Source organism: Notolepis coatsorum (assembly GCF_963971535.1).
Source record: "Notolepis coatsorum genome assembly, chromosome: 7".
In the NCBI taxonomy this organism is placed as follows: Eukaryota; Metazoa; Chordata; class Actinopteri; order Aulopiformes; family Paralepididae; genus Notolepis; species Notolepis coatsorum.
Window position 1 is genome coordinate 96,055,108 of NC_140171.1, and position 22,856 is coordinate 96,077,963.

Genomic DNA, 22,856 nt, shown 5'->3' on the forward strand with positions numbered 1-22,856 from the left:
CAATTTTTTCGTTAAAATAGTTCAGTTTTGCTTATTTGATCATATTGGTTATGATCATATTGTCCATGCAACAGTTACTCTGAACTACTGAACTTAATCTATACAAATATCATAGTTTTGTGTTTACATTTCACATTTGCATTAGATTAGATTCAAATGTATATACAACACAAGTACAGTATAACGAAAAGAAGTTTGGCATCCAACCAGAGTGCAAATGTAGCATTAAAGTGCAGTATAGTAATATACAGTGTACAGGTGATTAAACTGGGTATAAAATATATAAATGAGCACTACTGAGTAATAGTGTTAATGAATCAGATGTATGTACAGAGTTGTAGTATTAATATGTACAGTGCTACAGGTATAATGACACACTGGCCAGCAGTATAACTAGTAAGTCAAGAGTAGGTAAAGAATATGTACAGCTATAGGGATTATATGCAGGTATATTCAGACAGACATGGATATATATATATATATATATATATATATATATATATATATATATATATATATATATATGTGTGGTAAATATAAATATATAAATGTATATATAGCACTATTGTCCATGCTATCATACAGAGTTACATGGGTAGACTATTATGAGGTAGCCAGTTAGGATTATTATGATTACTATTAGTCAAGTCAAGAGTTTTATTTGTCACGGCATACAAGTATACAATGAAATGCGGGTGGTCTTGCCCGCAACGATGTGCAATACAGTGGTACAACATATAATAGAATCCAATAAAAACAACATTGTGCAATAAACAGGTAACAGGTAACATGGTGGGACATCTCGGTATCTGTACATAGTTATTTTTTTTTGATCCACTTTTTCTCCCATTTTTCTATATTTTCTCCCATCCCAATTTCGTATCATCTAATTCAACCCTCCCCTGTCACGAACGCTGTTTCTTGCCTCCCACAAGCCGGCTGCAATGTGGACTAAGTCATACATAGCACAAGTCCCCTCCGGTACTTGAGGTAACAGCAGTCGCATCTTTTCACCTGCGCAGCTCGATCTCTCAGTGGCGAGGAGTAATGCGTGGGAGGCTCACGCTGCCCCCGACACTTCCTGATTCTACTGCGCAGGCGCACCAACCGACCTGTAGGAGTCGCTGTCCACAACGCCCGATCCCCACCCATCAGTTTCCCACCCCCTAATACGGCCAATGTGTATTAGTACGGACAACCAGCTAAACTGAAAGCAAATGTGGAGCGCTGGACTCGAACAGGCAAGCCCAGCGTCTCCAGATTTCGTGGCGAGCGCCTTGCCCACTACGCCACGTAGCCGCCCTGTACATAGTTATTTACAGAGCATATAGGACATGCTAGGTAGCTTTGGTAGTGCAATACACTGTTACTGTTGTTATACTAATTTAAAGTGGCCTTTCCTTTTGGCCATAAGTGTGGGTGTGTGCGGCATGAGTGTGTGCCCGCTCATGTTAAAGTGTTAAAGTGGCTGCTAGTGTGTGAGCGTGCACAGCGTGCGTGTCGTGTGTGTGCTCATGTGTGTGGATAGTTCAGTGTTCTGTGGCACTCAGTGTTCATTGTTCAAGGCTCTGATGGCCTGGGGGAAGAAGCTGAGCCTAAGCCTCTCTGTCCTAGTAGCTGGGGTTCGCAGGCGTCTGCCTGACCTCAGCAGCTGGAACAGGCTGTTATTGGGGTGGTGGGGGTCTTTCATTATTCTGCACGCTCTGGATTTGCACCTCTTGTTGTATAGAACCTGCAGGGGAGGTAGTGCAATAACAGTGGTACGCTCGGCTGAGCGCACCACTCTCTGTAGGGCCTTCTTGTCCTGTGCCGTGCTGTTTCCATACCAGGCAGTGATGTTTCCGGTCAAGATGCTCTCTACAGCTCCTGATTAGAAGGACTGGAGTATCTTCCCCGATACTCTGAACTTCCTTAACTGTCTCAGGTGGTAGAGGCGCTGCTTCGCCTTCTTTACGACTGTGTCTATGTGTGTTGACCATGTCAGATCCTCTGAGATGTGGACCCCCAGGTACTTAAAGCTGCTCACCCTGTCCACGGTAGCCCCGTTTATCATCAGTGGTGTGTGTGTCTCCTGCTGTCCTCTCCTATAATCCACGATCAGCTCCTTGGTTTTACCAATGTTCAGGAGCAGGCTGTACCTCAACCTCCTCCCGGTAGGCCTTCTCGTCGTTGTCCGAGATCAGCCCCACCACCACTGTGTCGTCTGCGAACTTCACTATGGAGTTGGAGCTGAACTTGGCCACACAATCGTGTGTGTAGAGTGAGTACAGCAGGGGGCTCAGAACACAGCCCTGGGGGGACCCGATGCTCAGGGTGATGGTGTTGGAGGTCTGACCCCCCACCCTGACCGCCTGGGGTCTTTCGCTCAGAAAGTCCAGTACCCAGGCGCTCAGGGTGGAGCTCAGACCCAGCTCGATCAGCTTGTCCACCAGTCTGGTGGGGACTATGGTGTTGAACGCTGAGCTGTAGTCAATGAACAACAGTCTCACATAGCCCCCCTTCTGACGGTCAAGGTGAGAGAGGGTGCTGTGCAGTACCTGGGAGACCGCGTAGTCAGTGGACCTGTTTGTCCTGTATGCAAATTGAATAGGGTCCATATCACTGGGGAGGGAAGCACAAATGTGGTCCTTGACCAGCCTCTCGAAACATTTCATGACCACAGAGGTGAGTGCCACCGGTCTGTAGTCATTGAGACATGTTGGGGAGGGTTTCTTCGGTACAGGGATGATGGTAGACATCTTGAAGCAGGCAGGGACCACTGACTCCGCCAGGGATTGATTAAATATGGCGGTGAACACCGGGGCTAGCTGGTTGGCACAGGACTTAAGTATGTGTCCTGTTATACCATCTGGGCCTGCCGCTTTCCTGGTGTTCACCTGCATAAATGCTCTTCTCACACTGTGTTCCGACAACGAGAGAGCGCCCCCGCCCCCCCGCGGTTGCCCTCCACAACAGCCGGCGCGCCAGTGACGTCACTAGCCGGAGAGCTAGCGGCGCCACTGTCTACACCAAACCGAGCGTAGAAAGAGTTGAGTTTGTCCGCGAGAGAGGCGTCGTCGCTCCCCATTGAGGGAGCGCTGACTTTGTAGTCAGTTGTTGTCTTCAGTCCCTGCCACAAGCCTCTTGTGTCGTTTTGTGCCATTTGTGTCTCCAGTTTATCAGCATATGTCCTCTTAGCAAGTTTAACAGCCTTGCGCAGAGTATAGACTGAAGCATTGTACTCCTCCATATTTCCTGACTCTCTGCCCAGGTTGTAAGCAGTGGTGCGAGAGTTCAGGGCTGCTCTAATAGTACTGTCCACCCACGGTTTCTGGTTTGGGAAAACCTGCACCTTTTTCATGAGGACAATACTATCAGCGAGTGTTGATATGAAGCTCACAACGGTATCTGCGTACTCGTTGACGTCACTGGCGCTTCCTCGAAACATATCCCAATCCGTGTCTGCGAGCGCATCCTGGAGCGTGGCCTCTGATTCGTCATTCCATTTTTTTGTCTCACGTGACACTCAGTGTTGCATATTTGGATTTTATGGTGGATTTTGTTCTTGATTTATTGTGATGTTTCTTCTTGACATGTTTAAAGAAGACTTGTACAGCCCACGAGGGCATTACCTTGTGATTGTGGGTTTTACAAATAAAGTTGATTTATTTTATTTGAATGTAAACAATATAAGACGAGACAGCTAAATCTACGAGTCAAATATGTATTTCAAGAGTTTGTAAAAATGGATATTACGTACATCTACACATAACGGAGGCGTCCGTGCATGTGTGGTTGACTCTTTCAAGTGTTTCAAGTCTGCAGGCTGCCAGAGAGCTTTCGTTTCCATAGCAGCTGCTCGTGTACATGAACGACCCACTTCCCGCGCCAAAGTGTGGCAATGGTTGAGTGATGGGAGAGCCGCACTCCTGCTGCCGACAGACCACCTCGGCCTGTTCTCTTCCCCACCCGCTGTCGCACACTCCTTTCCACTGGTCGTTATACTTTACCTCCACTCTGCCAGAGCACCGGTTGGTCCCGTTAACCAGCCTGACACTCTCTGGAAGTCAAAGAAGGGCATTCAATTGGTATCACTTCATATTATACTGTGCAATAACATAAATAACTTAAAGGAACAGGCCAACATTTTGGGAAATTATCTTACCGTCTTCTCCAGAGAGAGACAAGAAGATAGATACCAGTTTCCTCTCTGTGCGTTCAGTAGAAAGAATCTGGCTGCACGTTAGCCTAGCTTAGCACAATGAATCGAAGCGGACAGTGCCGGTTAGCCTTCGGGAGAGGTGTTAGTTGGACAATGCCTATGCTAACCGGCCATGTCCGCTTCCATTCATTGTGCTAAGCTAGGCTAACATGCAGCCAGATAGCTTTCTACTGAACGCACAGAGAGAAAACTGGTATCTATCTTCTTGTCTCTCTCTGGAGAAGACGATAAGCTAATTTCCCAAAATGTTGGCGTGTTCTTTTAACTAGACATTTGCTGTTGGTGGCAGACGGCCCAGATTCTCAATCCACATTTTGACCATGTCCCCTAATCCGAGCTATTGAGGAGTAGTTATAATGTTTTTAGGTTTATGAGAATAGTGCCACCATGAGGTAAGATGACTCAGAACTTCACAGGCCTCCTTGCTATTGTAAGGCAAAGACATTTATCATGTTTGGTGGATGGACAGTGCATTCACAAGTAACAAATCACTTCCTATTAACCATGCAGTTATATGGTTAATTATATGGTTTGGACTATCAATTATCTAAATGGCACATTTAATGATATTAGTCCTCAGATCCCACACAGCAAGTTTAGTGAGAATCAGGCTAGGGGGAGTCAGGACCTAAATAACCAAAATCAATAGTTCATAGATTGATACTACTATGCACTCAGAGTGTAACACTGAAGTTCAACACTATATTTGACGAACAAAGCCACTGACCCTTAGCTGCCAGAGAAGTACCCCTCCTGGTGACTTGTTCACAAGTTGTAAGATAAATTACTAAATGAAAATGAAATTAAATGAAATATGAGCAAAACAAATAAATGTTGGGCCACTGTCGCCTGCAGTGCGGATGTAGCCTAAGACAAGGATGTAGCCTTTTTCACAAGGTAAGACTTTTTTTTCCCCTTACCTGAACAGACAACGCCTGCATCCTCGCCGTGGCTACAGTCATTATCTCCATAAGTCTTCCTCTGGCAGTCCGCGAGGGAACTCTCTTTACCGTTACACCTAAGGTCATCCAGCCAGATCTGTCCTTTCCCTTCTCCAAACTGAGCTAGTTTGGTGATCTCCAGAGCCGAGCCGCAGTCCATGGCTCTGCACGCCACGTCCCCGGCATTCATGTTCCACAGATCGTCACACACCGTGCCCCAGGTGTCCCTGTACAACACCTCCACCCTGCCCGCGCACTGGTGAGGCCCGTCCGCCAGCCGGATGTTCACAGCCGCTGTCAGGTATAGCAAACATATCATTATCAAAGTCAATGTCAACTTTATTGTCAATTTTCCATTTGTGCAAGACATACAGACATTTGAAATTGCGTTCCCCCATTCCCACGGTGTATATAAAAATATATAGACAATAAATAAACACAAATGTAAACATATAGGACAAGATATATAACCCAATATACAGCACTGCAAGATATGTACAATATTTAAACAATAATTCAAATTAGATCAAATGAGCTTAGTGCAATTATCAAATCAAATATCATACATTTTTACTTTTAATTATACTATATTATATTGTGCTTATATTTAATTTCGTTTATATCTAATTTTATTTGATTCCACCTCTTTATTTTACAGTTGTACAGCCCTGGCCTATTTAAAAAAATATTGAATTGCCTAGTATATTACAGGTCCGCCATTCTGAAACGGATTTCAAAACGGATGGTTGCTAAATGTTATTCACAGAAGGTAGACAAACTAACTGCGCTCCAATCTATACCAATAACGTTCAGTTTTGTGGTATATAATCCTGGGAAATAAGAGAAATAAAAAATAATAATCAGGAAGTCATTAGGAAGCTGGAAATCGCTAGCAGATGTAGTTTTTCGAAATGTCAACGCTCATGAGAGCTCTGGATGCCCTCTTCTCATAAGACTACAGAAAAATGGCCACTCTCGTTTATTTCTGGTCGAAATACGCTAGTTTGGTTGTGTGGCGCAGCGGAGATTGCGCTCGTCACCAATGCAAGAGACTCCGGTCTCGAATCCAGGTATCAGCATTGCCTCCGGCCTGGGCCAGCCGTCATACTAACTCATTTGGCTGAGTTAGCGGGAGGGAAGTCATGGGTGGTAATCTGGCGTTGTGGACAGCGACTCCTACAGGTCAGGTCTGGGTGCCTGCACAGCAAAAGACAGGAAGTGGTGAAGGCAGCGTGACCTGCCACGCGTTACACTTCACCAATGAGAGTCCGCGCTGCCAAGTGAAAAGAGAGCTGCTGGCTGTCTCCGCATGTGTCGGAGGAAGCATGTGGTAGACCTCAGGGCTCCCTAGACGACCAGTAGGGGGCACATGCGCACAACAACCAGGTAGGGGAGGGGGGAATTGGCATAACGACTAAATTGGGATGGGAGGAAAAACACAGAAAAATCAGGCGGAGAAAAAGAGGATAAAAAAAAAGAAAAGAAAATACGCTAGTTTATTAACACAATTCCTGAACTGATATTTCATTAATAACACTTTAACCTATTGGTAAACAAACGTATTGCTGAAAATATACACTATGACTGCTGTTGTGACATGGTTATGGTGTTAAGGTGGGCTTCCCACTCTCCAGGACGCGTGTAGCTTTTCTCCAACGCATCAGTGTTTCCGGGTTCCCGTTTTGCGCTCTGATTGGCCGCAGACCTACGCTAGTACGCCCCCCTCGCTATAGCGTAGCAGGAGGATGGACGCTGAAATCGAACAGCTGTTTCCGCGAGTACTTATGGACACGACAATAGTAGTAGTTATAAGACGCTGTTGTTAGCTTACATGCTAACGGCAATGGGATCCACCATAGCATTCACGTTGTACACAATATGTACAACGTTACAAGCTCAAACACCTTATAACTACTACTATTGTCGTGTCCATAAGTTTCCTGGCAGAATACTTGTGAGGACAAAGGTATACAAAGAGGAGAGAACCATTTTGACATGACAATAGTAGTAGCTATAAAGTGTTTGAGCTTGTAACGTTGTACATATTGTGTATACAACATGAATGCTATGGTCGATCCCATTGCCGTTAGCATGTAAGCTAACAACAGCGTCTTATAACTACTACTATTGTCGTGTAAAAATGGTTCTCTCCTCTTTGTATACCTTTGTCCTCACAAGTATTCTGCCAGGGAACTTATGGACACGACAATAGTAGTAGTTATAAGACGCTGTTGTTAGCTTACATGCTAACGGCAATGGGATCGACCATAGCATTCACGTTTTGGTCTACTTTTTCTCCCATTTTCTATTTTTCTCCCATCCCAATTTCGTATAGTCCAATTCTACCCTCCCCTGTCTCGAACGCTGTTTGGCCATGCCTCCCACAAGCCGGCTGTAATGTGGACGAAGCCATACATTGCACAAGTCCCCTCCGGTACTCGAGGTAGCAGCCCTCGCATCTTTTCACCTGCACAGCGCGATCTTTCAGCGTCGGGGTGTGCGCTTTGGAGGGACGCCGCCCCCGTCGCTTCCTGATTCTACTGCGCAGGCGCACCAACCGACCTGTAGGAGTCGCTGTCCACAACATCCGATCCCCACCCATCAGCTTCCCACCCCCTAATACTGCCAAATGTATTAGTATGAACGACCAGCAAAGCTGAATGCAATGCGGAGAGCTGGGCTCGAACCCAGCGTCTCCTGCATTGGTGGTGAGCGCCTTGCCCACTGCACCACCTAGCCGCCCTCAATAGTAGTAGTTATAAGGTGTTTGAGCTTGTAACGTTGTACATATTGTGTATACAACGTGAATGCTATGGTCGATCCCATTGCCGTTAGCATGTAAGCTAACAACAGCGTCTTATAACTACTACTATTGTCGTGTCCATAAGTACTCGCGGAAACAGCTCCTGCTACGCTATAGAGAGGGGGGCGTACTAGCGTAGGTCAGCGGCCAATCAGAGCGCAAAACGGGAACCCGGAAACGCCGATGCGTTGGAGAAAAGCTACACACCTCCAAAGACTCTAGTCACCCAAACAACTGCCACAATACACATTCTGTGTATTGTCGCAGTGAGAGAGTTAACCGTTTTGGTGGTGCGGCAGTGAAAGGGTTAAAGAGATTTGCACCACATTCATACCTAATTTGCACCCTACCCCAAGTTTTGTACCTCTGCATTCTACCTCACTGTTACTGATTTTACTCTGTATTGTATATTGTATATATGTATATTGACTTTTTACTTAATTTTTTTTTACTTACTTTCTTTTTACTGTATGTAGCACACTCTCAGAGGCTCATACAGAAACAAGCATTTCATTATAAAGTATTCTGTATTTTGTTCTGACAAATAATAAACAAACTTGAAACTTAACTCTTGGATACATTTGAAAAACGCTAGTTTGATTCATGACGTGATGTCCTCTGCGGTCCACCGGCGGACCTCTCGGTAGAACAGGTTAAAGTTATTTTACTATCCAGTGATTTTGTAGTTCAGGTGCAATTCTTGTAGAGTTCAATCTTGCTAGATTGTTGTGAAACTTGGTCACAAGATAAAACAGATATTGAGAAGTGCAATTTCACTTACAACTCAATTTAGATTTTCTTTCGTGTTTTTTTTTTACAGTGATTAGCTTGTGCAGGGCAGTATAGACCACCGCAACACTTCCGGTATTTTCAGATCATGGGAGAGCGCGGGATCAAATGAATGAATGTTGATGAGAGCATTAACGTAAGTGGTTGTAGCTACGGCTGTGGAGGTGTGTGGGAGACATGATCCAATACACTTTTTTATACGCCTGAGTCTTCTGAACACGTAGAGACCAATCCCAAGTCGATCGCCACTTTCACGGCTGAGCTACAGTATCGTCACTTTTCCGCACCTACTCCCCAAACACTGCATGTGCAGATTGATAAACCTAGATTTCTGGACAATCCAGAGACTCCCATGGGCAATCTGCGCATGCAGAGTTTGGGGAGTAGGTGCGGGAAAGTGAATATAGCTCGGCCGAGAAAGTGCCGATCGACTTGGGGTTGGTCTCTCTGTGTTCAGGAGACTCAGGCGTATACAAAGGTTTATTGGATCATGTCTCCAGCACCCCCACAGCCGTAGCTGCAACCACTTACGTCAAGGCTCTCATTAACATTCATTAATCCCCCCCCCCATGCTCCCCCATGAGCTCAGAACACTGGACGTGTAGCGGTGGTCTATAGCCCCACTCAGGCCACTTTTCAAGCGGGGAAGAAAGATTTATTTCTGCAGGCCATATGTCAGGCCAGTCCGGGCCTGCTGAAAGGTTTGCCAACTCATCTTTGCGTATTATGTGAAAGGCCTATAAGCAGTGTTTTTGATGGCATGTCAGCAATAGTAAGTAAATGGAATTCACTAACCTGTAGTAGTCCAAGGCACGTTCAGCAGGCCTACAATAACACATACATAATAGATTGGTGTAAAGCTGAGAACTCATAGATGTGCTCATATCTATGATAGGTATAAGTAATAGAATAGAAGTACTTTATTAATCCCGAGGGAAATTCAGCACCACAGATCGCTCACAGTGAACATTTAGTTGGTAAAAGTCAAAAATAAGACTAGGAATAAGAATAAAATAAAAATACACAGTCAGAGATATACATTCTAAAATTCTGAAATATACAGTCAGACAATATACAGTAATATACAGTCAAATGTAAATGTCAAGGAAGGTATACCTATAGTCAAATGTAAATGTACAGGAATATACAGGGATTTTCTCTGTGCTCAGTGAGGCACAGTGAGGCGTTGTACAGTCTGATGGCTGTTGGTATGAAGTACTTCCTGTGACTTACAATTGAATAATGATTCTTTCTTCTTCTTATTTATTTATTTTAAACCAAGCCTGAGATGATGTTGTATCAGCTAATCTAGCTGTTGGCAAAAAATCACAACATGATGAAATGTGTTTGTTACTGTCATGACATGATGAAATGTATTTGGTACTGTCACGGCATGATGAAGTGTGTTACTGTCATGCCATAATGAAGTGTGTTTGTTACTGTCACAACATGATGAAATGTATTTGGTACTGTCACGGCATGATGAAGTGTGTTACTGTCATGCCATAATGAAGTGTGTTTGTTACTGTCACGGCATGATGAAGTGTGTTACTGTCATGCCATAATGAAGTGTGTTTGTTACTGTCACAACATGATGAAATGTATTTGGTACTGTCACGGCATGATGAAGTGTGTTACTGTCATGCCATAATGAAATGTGTTTGTTACTGTCACAACATGAAGTGTGTTTGTTACTGTCACAACATGAAGTGTGTTTGTTACTGTCACAACATGAAGTGAGTTTGTTACTGTCACAACATGAAGTGAGTTTGTTACTCTCACAACATGAAGTGTGTTTGTTACTGTCACAGCATGAAATGTGTTTGTTACTGTCACAGCATGAAATGTGTTTGTTACTGTCACAACATAAAGTGTGTTTGTTACTGTCACAACATGAAGTGTGTTTGTTACTGTCACAACATGAAGTGTGTTTGTTACTGTCACAACATGAAGTGTGTTTGTTACTGTCATGACATGATTAAGTGTGTTACTGTCACAACATGAAGTGTGTTTGTTACTGTCACAACCTGATGAAATGTGTTTGTTACTGTCATGACATGAAGTGTGTTTGTTACTGTCACAACAGGATGAAATGTGTTTGTTACTGTCACAACATGAAGTGTGTTTGTTACTGTCACAACCTGATGAAATGTGTTTGTTACTGTCATGACATGAAGTGTGTTTGTTACTGTCACAACAGGATGAAATGTGTTTGTTACTGTCACAACATGAAGTGTGTTTCTTACTGTCACAACATGAAGTGTGTTTGTTACTGTCACAACATGAAGTGTGTCTGTTACTGTCACGACATGAAGTGTGTGTTACTGTCACAACATGATGTATGTTTGTTACTGTCACAACATGAAGTGTGGTTGTTACTGTCACAACATGAAGTGTGTTTGTTACTGTCACAACATGAAGTGTGTTCGTTACTGTCACAACAGGATTAAATGTGTTTGTTACTGTCACAACATGAAGTGTGTTTCTTACTGTCACAACATGAAGTGTGTTTGTTACTGTCACAACATGAAGTGTGTCTGTTACTGTCACGACATGAAGTGTGTGTTACTGTCACAACATGATGTGTGTTTGTTACTGTCACAACATGAAATGTGGTTGTTACTGTCACAACATGAAGTGTGTTTGTTACTGTCACAACATGAAGTGTGTTTGTTACTGTCACAACATGAAGTGTGTGTTACTGTCACAACCTGATGAAATGTGTTTGTTACCGTCATGACATGAAGTGTGTTTGTTGCCATCACAACATGATGAAATGTGTTTGTTACTGTCACAACATGATGTGTGGTTGTTACTGTCAAAACATGAAGTGTGTTTGTTACTGTCACGACATGAAGTGTGTGTTACTGTCACACCATGAAGTGTGTGTGTTACTGTCACAACATGAAGTGTGTTTGTTACTGTCACAACATGAAGTGTGTTTGTTACTGTCACAACATGAAGTGTGTTTGTTGCCATCACAACATGATGAAATGGGTTTGTTACTGTCACAACATGATGTGTGTTTGTTACTGTCATGACATGAAGTGTGTTTGTTGCCATCACAACATGATGAAATGTGTTTGTTACTGTCACAACATGATGTGTGTTTGTTACTGTCACAACATGAAGTGTGTTTGTTACTGTCACAACATGAAGTGTGTGTTACTGTCACAACATGAAGTGTGTGTGTTACTGTCACAACATGAAGTGTGTTTGTTACTGTCACAACCTGATGAAATGTGTTTGTTACTGTCATGACATGAAGTGTGTTTGTTACTGTCACAACAGGATGAAATGTGTTTGTTACTGTCACAACATGAAGTGTGTTTCTTACTGTCACAACATGAAGTGTGTTTGTTACTGTCACAACATGAAGTGTGTCTGTTACTGTCACGACATGAAGTGTGTGTTACTGTCACAACATGATGTATGTTTGTTACTGTCACAACATGAAGTGTGGTTGTTACTGTCACAACATGAAGTGTGTTTGTTACTGTCACAACATGAAGTGTGTTTGTTACTGTCACAACATGAAGTGTGTTCGTTACTGTCACAACAGGATTAAATGTGTTTGTTACTGTCACAACATGAAGTGTGTTTCTTACTGTCACAACATGAAGTGTGTTTGTTACTGTCACAACATGAAGTGTGTCTGTTACTGTCACGACATGAAGTGTGTGTTACTGTCACAACATGATGTGTGTTTGTTACTGTCACAACATGAAGTGTGGTTGTTACTGTCACAACATGAAGTGTGTTTGTTACTGTCACAACATGAAGTGTGTTTGTTACTGTCACAACATGAAGTGTGTGTTACTGTCACAACCTGATGAAATGTGTTTGTTACCGTCATGACATGAAGTGTGTTTGTTGCCATCACAACATGATGAAATGGGTTTGTTACTGTCACAACATGATGTGTGTTTGTTACTGTCATGACATGAAGTGTGTTTGTTGCCATCACAACATGATGAAATGTGTTTGTTACTGTCACAACATGATGTGTGTTTGTTACTGTCAAAACATGAAGTGTGTTTGTTACTGTCACGACATGAAGTGTGTTTGTTACTGTCACAACATGAAGTGTGTTTGTTGCCATCACAACATGATGAAATGGGTTTGTTACTGTCACAACATGATGTGTGTTTGTTACTGTCATGACATGAAGTGTGTTTGTTGCCATCACAACATGATGAAATGTGTTTGTTACTGTCACAACATGATGTGTGTTTGTTACTGTCACAACATGAAGTGTGTTTGTTACTGTCACAACATGAAGTGTGTGTTACTGTCACAACATGAAGTGTGTGTGTTACTGTCACAACCTGAAGTGTGTTTGTTACTGTCACAACATGAAGTGTGTGTGTTACTGTCACAACATGAAGTGTGTTTGTTACTGTCACAACATGAAGTGTGTTTGTTACTGTCACAACATGAAGTGTGTTTGTTACTGTCACAACATGAAGTGTTTTTGTTACTGTCACAACATGAAGTGAGTGTGTTACTGTCACAACATGAAGTGAGTTTGTTTGTTACTGTCATAAAATGATTAAGTGTGTTACTGTCACAACATGAAGTGTATTTGTTACTGTCATGAAATGATTAAGTGTGTTACTGTCATGACATGAAATGTGTTTGTTACTGTCACAACATGAAGTGTATTTGTTACTGTCACAACATGAAGTGTGTTTGTTACTGTCACAACATGAAGTCCTGCTCGGCATGATGGCATCTGCCCACTTCGTGGTCCCGCTTGGTCTCCTCTTTATGAGGAGGATACAGGGGTGGTTTTTCAGTATGAAAATAGACCCTGTGAGAGGCAAGTGGAAGCATCTGAGAGTTCCCACTTCAGTGATAGGGGACCTCAACCACTGGAGGAGGCCGGGGACTCTCACCGGCGGGGTCCCCATGGGCAGCAGGATGTCGCATGTGACAGTCTTCTCTGATGCCTCCCTCACAGGATGGGGGGGGGACATGTCGGACAAATGCGGTAGGAGGCAGCTGGCCTGCTCTGCCTACCCTACGTATCAATGTGTTGGAATTGAAGGTAGTGTGATGTGGGCATGTGATGGTTGAGCACGTTCTGGTCAGGACAGACAGCACGGCGTCAGAGTCGTATATCAACAGACAGGGAGGAGTGCGCTCCCCCCATCTCCACCAGGCGGCGGTCAGACTCTGGCTATGGACGTCTCGCAATCTGCGCAGCCGGAGGGCTCATCCCCGGCAAGGAGAATGTGGGTGCAGATTTGATGTCACGGGGAGGTCCCCACCCAGACGAGTGGGGACTACATCCAGACATAGTCAGACTGATCTGGAACCGATTCGGGGATGCCGCGGTGGACCTATTTGCGAGCAGTCAGACCTACCAGTGCCCCCTGTGGTTCTCGGTCAGTGGATTGGGAGTGGATGCCTTCTCGACGTACCCGTGGCCGCCCGGGATTCTATACGTGTTCCCCCCATACATCTGATAGGCCAGCTGTTGGAGCGGGTACGTCAGGAGCGTAGGACTTTGATCCTGGTCACGCCGGACCGAGGCTCAGCGTGGTGGTTCCCGGCCCTAATTCAACTCCTGGTGGCCCTGCCGTGGCCTGTCCCATGGTCGCTGCGGGCCGTCTCTCAGGCACACGGCTCGGTGTTTCTACCGCCTGTCCTGGGGCAGCCTCTAATGGCTTGGCTGCTGAGAGGTTGAATTTGGAGGGGATTTACGCAGGAATGTGGCATATGTTTCGAGAGTGGTGTGAGGCTGAGGGCCTGGACCTGGTATCATGCCCCCTGAACTCGGTTCTTTCCTTCCTCCAGTCTATCTTGGATAGGCTTTCGGCCTCGACAGTGAAAGTATATGCCGCGGCTATATCTTGTTGTCATGTGGGCTTTGAGGGCAGAACGTTATTCAGCCACCCTCTCGTGAGACGTTTCCTGCTGGGCGCACTGCACCTCAAGCCTGTTGAACGTGCTCTGTCCCCAAGCTGGGACCTCCAATTGGTCCTGGGGGGACTGTCGGGGGCCCCATTTGAACCACTTGAGCCGTTGGATCGGCTGTCTTTCAAGACGGCGTTCCTTCTGGCCATCACCTCCGCTAAACCCGTGGGTGAGCTATGTGCTCTTTCGGTTCGGCCCGAGTTTCTGTCTATACAGGGTAATAGCAGCGTGACTCTGAGGCCCAATCCAGCCTTTGTGCCAAAAAATATCCGGAGTTCTTATCGCTCCAGGGATATTGTGCTACAGGCGTTTTACCCTCCCCCTCACGCAGGTGAGTTGGAGAGGAGCCTTCACCTGTTGTGTCCTGTCCGTGCGCTGGTGGTATACCTTAGGCGCACACAGGACCTCAGGGCTACCAGTCAACTACTTGTATGTTACGGTGGCCTCAACGCGGGTAAGGCGATGTCCAAGCAATGCCCGTCGCATTGGTTGTGCGAGGGCATTGCCCTCTGCTACACTTTGACTGGACAGGTTCCCCCCGCAGGCGTCAAGGCACACTCCACTTGTGGAGTGGCAGCCTCTGCTGCCCTGCTTGGGGGGGCCTCGGTGGAGGACATCTGCGCTGCGGCCTCCTGGTCCTTCCCGGGTCCTTTTGTCAGGTTTTACCTCATGGACATGACTGGGGGCGCTGTCTCCCAGGCAGTCCGGAGTACTGGGGCTTCTCCTGCTCTCCGCCACCAGGTGGGCTAGCAGGAGTGTGTGGCGTTGTGAAGAAGGAGCAACCCTCTTTTGGAGTGGTTGTCTCTCTGGAATGCCAGCTGACCCCATGAGATTATGAGGGGGAGCCCCCACAGTGAGAGAGCCTCCTCAGAGAGTTTCAGAGCCTCCTCCTCAGGGAGTCTTTGCGACGTACCAGGTGGAGAGGAGCTGTTGTGTCCTGTCCACACGCTGGCGGTGTACCTTGAACGCACACAGGACCTCAGGGCTACCAATCAACTACTTGTCTGTTACGGTGGCCCCAACACGGGTGAGGTGCTGTCCAAGCAACAGCTGTCACATTGGTTGTGCGAGGGCATTGCCCTCTGCTACACTTTGGTTCTCCTGCACCCCGCCACCAGGTGGGCTAGCAGGAGTGTGTAGGTGTGTGTACGGGCCCTCAGGGGGTGCATTTGTCGGTGGCTGCGCGTCCGCTCCCCCCTTTTGTTCCCAATAGGGCAGAGCGGAATGCTCAGACAGATGAAACATAACGAAGGTTATCCTATAACCCTAGTTATGTGAATACTGGCTCTTCACGCCCTGAGGACCCTTGGCTGTTTTTTCACGCATGGGGCATGGAAGTGGCCATACCCTGTGTTTTAAGGAAACACAGGGTAGGTGTGGCCATGGGCGAATGCAAGTTTGTTCAACGCGCGCGCAATAAGCGCTCGAAAGACGAATATCTCAATAGGGCAGACCGGAACGCTCAGCCAGTATTCACATAACTAGGGTTATAGGATAACCTTCGTTATTTTCACAACACTATGACGTGTGTTTGTTACTGTCATGACATGATTAAGTGTGTTATTGTCACAACATGATGCAGTGTGTTTGTTACTGTCATGACATGATTAAATGTGTTATTGTCACAACACGATGAAGTGTGTTTGTTACGGTCATGACAGGATTAAGTGTGTTATTGTCACAACATGATGAAGTGTGTTTGTTACTGTCATGACATGAGTGTGTTATTGTCACAACATGATGAAGTGTGTTGCTACCGTCACAATATGAGGCTGATAAAAGACATTTCTCTGCAAGTTGAAAATTAAGTTGGATTTCTTTATTCACTAAACGCTTTCATTTGTATATTAAAACAAATACCCAAAACACAATTAGTTATAGTTAAAACCTAAGCCTATGTATTAATGTCTTTTCACTTCAATATATGCAGTACAATATTGTTCTCCATTTAGCTGTTCTTTGAAATGACTTGTGTGTTATACTTGTATAGGTCAGTGGTTATACTGGTCAGTCTCTGCGTATACAGTAGACACTACATGCAGCAAGTATTTCTTCTTTTATTTCTTCAGATTTTATCTGCAGATCTGTGTTATGAAGAGGGGGGGGGGGTGAAAACTCACCTATTGACAGATAAAGGAGATAATGGAGTTCTCTGATCTCCATGGCAGAAATGAAGACTGAATGATGTTTTCAAAGTTTGACCAGTCCTGTATTCAGGGACAGTTTTCAATGGTGGCTCTTCATGAAAAACAAAAACAAGACATATTTAAGAACAAAACATAGACTAGCCTTTAACCTTCCCAGTCGCGTAGCCTTGTCTATCTTGAGGATATTTAAAGCAGTTACTAAACAGTATATGGGCTAGATCCACAAAGAATGGATTACACACAGTGCTAATTGCACCCTTACTTACAATTCATTATTAATTGAAAATGGGGGACCGTGATGTATAAACAAGACGAAAGTCTTTCTCTGGTGTGCATCCCCTTAACAATTGTGTGTATTGAGCCGTACTGTATTGTACCCATTCTGCAATCTGTTAATACAAATTGTATTCAATCAATCACTGCACAATCCATTCTTTGTGGATCTAGCCCATGTATATTGTTAATGCACTTTACAGTTACATTTGCACTCTGGTTAGATGCCAAACTTATTTTTGTTGTACTGTACTACATGGTGCTGTATAATGACAATACATTTGAACGTTATCAACGTCATCATTTACCTCTCAGTTCCAGGCAGTCTGGAGAAATCCAGGATTAGGAAGGTAAGGCGGGAAATGTATTTGTCCAGATGTGGTATTTGTTATAGAGAACCGCGGCTGCCTGCCTGGACTTGGACTGCAAACTGGATGTATATTGACTTTTGGATCAATCATTAAAGACAGACGTCAAGCGACAGCACGTTTCATTCTCTTTCACACAATTGTGTCTGTGTCCTGTGTATCGTTTTTCAATTTTATTTTATTTTATTAGAAAATTCTAAATGTTTTGTCCCCTTTCCTTGTTACCCTTCAAGAGGCTCTTCTGTTCTCTCCCCAGGCCATCATTGTAAATTACAATTTGTTCTAAATTGACTTGCCTGGTTAAATACTATAAAATAACATATAATAACATATATGATATAACAATAAGTTAGTGTACAGGAACACTTCAGTCATATTGAGAATCAAATGGATTGATTCAGCTATAGCAGCCATGGCATGTTACACATAAGTTTGTTGTACATTTTCTTCCTTACTGCACTCCCCCCCCCCCCCCCCCCCCCCCCCCCTTGTTTTTTTTTCTTTTTAAACAATCACAAATGTAACCAATCACAGGAGGGCAGTGGTGGGGAAAGGGGGGGGGGGTTGAGGAACATTTACATTTAACTTCTGCTTTTGATAATTATCATACTAGCTGCCAACAATATTAAAGGTGCTATATATAAGGATTTTATGTAGACTAATAATAATTATATTTAATAATACATCCACAGCTTTTTAGAACGGTGCAGAATAATAATAAAAATGTTTGCGGGTCCAAAATGAATGTTGTTGATTACATGTATCCCTCCCTACTCCCCATTTCCCCACGTGGAACACACTTGATTGGATAGATGACGCTCTTGTGCGATATCTGTCATTATCTGTTATCTATAGTACCTTTAATTACTGTATATGTTTTTTTTTTTTTTACTCTTTGAGTGTCTCTTGACTGACTCAGCATCTGACTCAGTGAGAGTCTTTTATAAGGAAGTGGGTCCATTTAGGGAAGTCCTGTGACAGTAAAGATGGTGGCGACTACTTGCTACAAATTAAAACATTCGGAGAAAGCAATTATATACCATGTGTTTTTATGTTGAGTAAAACTATAATTGACTCCATATACAGAGATAATTTCAGTTTTAAATAAATAAAATGTTTGTTTAAAATGTATAATAATCTCTGCCAAAAGGCTGGGAGTGAGTGCAGTGAGTGTTGCCATGGTAACTAATTAGGACTCCAGAAACCACTGAATGGCACATGTTCACAAGCTGAACTGAAAAAGATTTCCATCACAAAATAGTTTTGGACCAGATTAACAATTCTTTGTTGTCAGTAATTTACCAGAGACCTCAAATGTTAAAGAAAATAATTCCTGGATATGTACAACTCCCTATTCAAAGAGATAGGAGTCTGGTCTTAATGTAAATAAAATGTGGTTAATTTGCAACACTTTGACATCTTATAAAACAACTACTATAGAAACACACATTTTGGTGCAACCGCAAAGCATGTTGGGATGGCCAACTGTCTAGTATTGCAGCACTGTCTCTGCATTTGAAGCCATTGTTGTTGTGCCCTCTGTCGGTAAAACGTGTACTACACCAATGACCAATGACACCAAAGTCCCAAAATACTTCCCGCTGCTTGATGTGAAACATTCTCCCACGCGCTCATCCTTGTGTCTCTGTAATCTTCTGCCCCAAAGCACAGACGGATCGGCCCTATAGTTTGCGAGATATTGTGCGCCCCCCCCCCCCCCCCCCCCCCCACACACACACAGATTGAATGTATAATGTAATAATGACATAACGTCCTCCTGACTGATATTGTAATACCATATTACATTATTGGGAATTGATCACTCTTTCAGGTTGACAATTTTGTCCAAACTGATGATGTAATGGCTAGTTTAATAAACCCTTGATGGCTTACAGCCATTTAGTGAACAAATGTGTTGCATATAGTACCAGTATTACTCCACACACACACACACACACACACACACACACACACACACACACACACACACACACACACACACACACACACACACACACACACACACACACACACACACACACACACACACACACACACACACACAGTAATGCAGAGGTTGTAGAGTGGAGTTATGTGAACTGTTTACAGATTTAACATCACAAGACCATGGAATCTTTAGTAAACTTCAGTAGGGGATATAAGAAAAATATATAATGGATATAATGTTGACTGATAATATAATAATGCCTAACGCATCATTTGTAAGTAATATTTGTCTAAATTACAAGCATATGCCCATAGCTCATGCCTCATGGAATGAACTCCAACTCCAGTCCTTAAAGGGGAACTATCTTATAAATGGCCTTTTTCAGTGTTTAGCATTGTTTCCTAGCTATGTGGACTTATATTAATAGGATCTATGTCTCTAATTCTCATATTGGCACATTCTTCCAATTCTCCTCTCACAATATTCACCCTCACTGAAATGAGTCATCTGAAAATGTGCATATCTGTGATGTCAGAGATTTATCAGCTGCATAATAATGTGGCAGTTGGTGTAGCAGTTGGCACCAGGCCACACAGTGGTTGGAGCTGCAGCCTCAAAACGGCCTTGAGGTAGAAAAATGCTGTTTTTGAGTACTTGATTAGAAATACAAAAAAAATATTATTAAAAAAATAAATAAAAATAAACACCTTACAGAGGTGTTCCATAGACTCACAGGAATTGTGTAAAAGTGCCCAAATAGTGAAAGAAATAGTAAAATAGTTCCCCTTTAAGCTTAAAATGATCCCTCTGTTGCAGAGTTTAAAACCTTGATCTTCAACTTTTGTCAATCAAGTTGTACGTGTTGTAATTGATTTGTCCTTTGATCCTTGCTTTTTGCCTCGTCTTGTTGTGATTTAATTTTTTTATTTATTTTTTGTATACACTCGACGTGACTGTAAACTAGGAAAACCTCAGGTACCTTTCGAGTTTACTTCCAATATACATACTGTATATCTGTGTGTGTTTTACAGTAAAAATAAAATAAATTATATATATTATTATATTATACCCCCTTGCATCAATCTGATGCACACTATAATGTATTAAATTAATATATATAATGTGTTAAAATAAATAATTTATTTATATGTTAAAATAAATAATATATATTTAACATAACCGTGTAACATCTGATGTACCAATCTGATACACACTATAAACAGACACTAAAGAAAACATATAACATAATAAACAGACACTAAATAAAACATATAACATAATAAACAGACAATAAATAAAACATATAACATAATAAACAGACACAAAAAAAGAAAAAGAAAACAAACCTTCGTACTGTCTTTTATATCATGCACTCTTCCACTAATTAGTCTTTCTTGTCTATATTACTACCTACAGTACTAATATATCTCTACTACTATGCATTGAACACTGCAGCACCCAGATTTCAACACTGTTTGATGATCATTGTTACTCAGCTGAAAGAGTTGTACCCTTCTAAATGACTAAATGTAAAATGTATTCAATTAATTTCAATCATAAAGATTTATCTAAAATATTTGGTTTTGTTTAGTTTGAAACAGTTAAACTCCATTCAGGTGAGTTTCTCTCCACATTGTGATTTGTAATTATTGTCATTTGATACATTTTTACATTTACATTATACATTTCCCAACATCAAGGTCCATGTTGGAAATAAGTGTTGCATTACGCGTTCATGTATAAGCTCTGGGTTTGACTGAGCATCCAGTGATGTTTTTATGTGTGTTCTATGTTTTTATGTGTGTTCTATGTGGATAGTTGGCTGTGCTAAGAGAGTTTGTCCTAGAGCAGTTATAACAAATCAAATGATGCATTTGAAGCTGAAGGAGGACACTCCTGAAATTAATATTCCACAAAAAGTGGACTGAATTAACATCATTGTACTGGTTCTTTAAAGTAACAATTAATTCCAAAAAGTGTACAGTGAAATTGGAATAGTGTTATCAACTATACTGTGATCAAATAAAAGCGGGGTAAACTGATGATACAAATAAAGTAAATAAGTTCCAATATATATATGTGTATATGTGTGTGTGTGTGTGTGTGTGTGTGTGTGTGTGTGTGTGTGTGTGTGTGTGTGTGTGTGTGTGTGTGTGTGTGTGTGTGTGTGTGTTAAAAATCAAATAAATAATATATATCATTATTATATTTGCATCGCATTATTTGCATTGTAACTTGCATCAATCTGATACACACAATCTGATTCACTATTCATTGAATTTTAGTCATAAAGATTTATATAAAATATTTGGTTTTGGTTAGTTTTAAATGGTTAACTGAGCTTAGATGTGTTTTCTCCTACATTGTGATTTATAATTATTGTCATTTGATAGATTGCATTACGCTTCCTTGTACTAACCTCCAGTGAATTTTTTTTCACCCATATCATTTATCCTTTATTTATCCAGGAATGTCCCATTGAGATACAAGATCAATTATCAATCAATCAATCAATCACTGCAATCCCTGATTACACACATTCTTTCAGGATGTTTATAACAGTGTTTGTGTTTATAATCTTATTGTCAAAATAATTATAGTATAGTCCAACAAGTAATCACCTATTTTCCAAAATGTTATTCAGTAATTGTAATGTATATAATGTGTGTTTTTCTAAGGTGATTACTGTAATGCAATTACATGCACTCGGTTACCCGCCAAGCCTTATTAGATTAGATTCGATTTGATTAAAATGTATTGTCATTATACATATACAGCACAAGTACAATACAAAAATAAGTTTGGCATCCAACCAGAGTGCAAATGTAACAGTAAAGTGCAATAGCAATATATAATGTACAGTTTCTATGTCATGGATCACAACTAATAGCAAGTATATCACTACTCACCAAGACAATGCTGTGTTCGCCTCCGGTTCGTCTTAGCTATCGTTCAGTTCAGTAGCTTAATAAGAACTAAAAGGATGACTGGTGATGAGCACTCCCACTAGGGTTTGGGCCATCAATGGCACGATAGTATTTGTACCAAGACAGAAGTAAACTCCTCTTTTCTCTCTCGCTTCTCTATTCCTCAAGAAAGTAACATTATTTTCATATTCTTGCTCAATTGCACGTTGCAAAATCACTTCCTACAGTTATTAGAATAAATGCTGATGATGCGTTTGTCACACGTTATAGAGGATTAATGAGAATGTGACAATTTTGTCGACACGGATGTTTAGTCGCTTTCTTCGGTTCAGTTGGCTGAAGTTGACATGCTTCAAATGTGAAAGTATTTTTTTCTTAATTTTGTATATGTTTACTATGAAAAATCCTTTTCTTCAAAGTAACTAGTAACTGATGGGTTCAGATAAATGTAGTGGAGTAAAAAGCACAAAGAAGTTGACATAGGCTTCAAATGTGAAAGTATATCATCTTCATAAATGTTTTATTTTGTATATTATT

The 22,856-nt window shown here is 42.3% G+C and overlaps 1 protein-coding gene across 2 annotated transcripts in view; it reads right to left on the bottom strand.

The window, feature by feature from the left end:
- LOC311231984 (scavenger receptor cysteine-rich type 1 protein M130-like) overlaps positions 1-22,376 on the bottom strand; it is an 82,590-nt gene extending 60,214 nt beyond the window's left edge. For both annotated transcript variants that reach the window (XM_084318631.1, XM_084318630.1), the window contains exons 1-5: positions 22,302-22,376; positions 16,777-16,894; positions 9,530-9,559; positions 5,122-5,436; positions 3,740-4,039 (exon numbers count right to left, since the gene is read on the bottom strand). In XM_084318631.1, coding sequence (XP_084174757.1) covers positions 3,740-4,039; positions 5,122-5,436; positions 9,530-9,559; positions 16,777-16,819 — 688 coding nt within the window. In that variant the 5' untranslated portion in view covers positions 16,820-16,894; positions 22,302-22,376. The remainder of the gene's footprint in view (positions 1-3,739; positions 4,040-5,121; positions 5,437-9,529; positions 9,560-16,776; positions 16,895-22,301) is intronic.
- Positions 22,377-22,856: the final 480 nt, after the last annotated feature.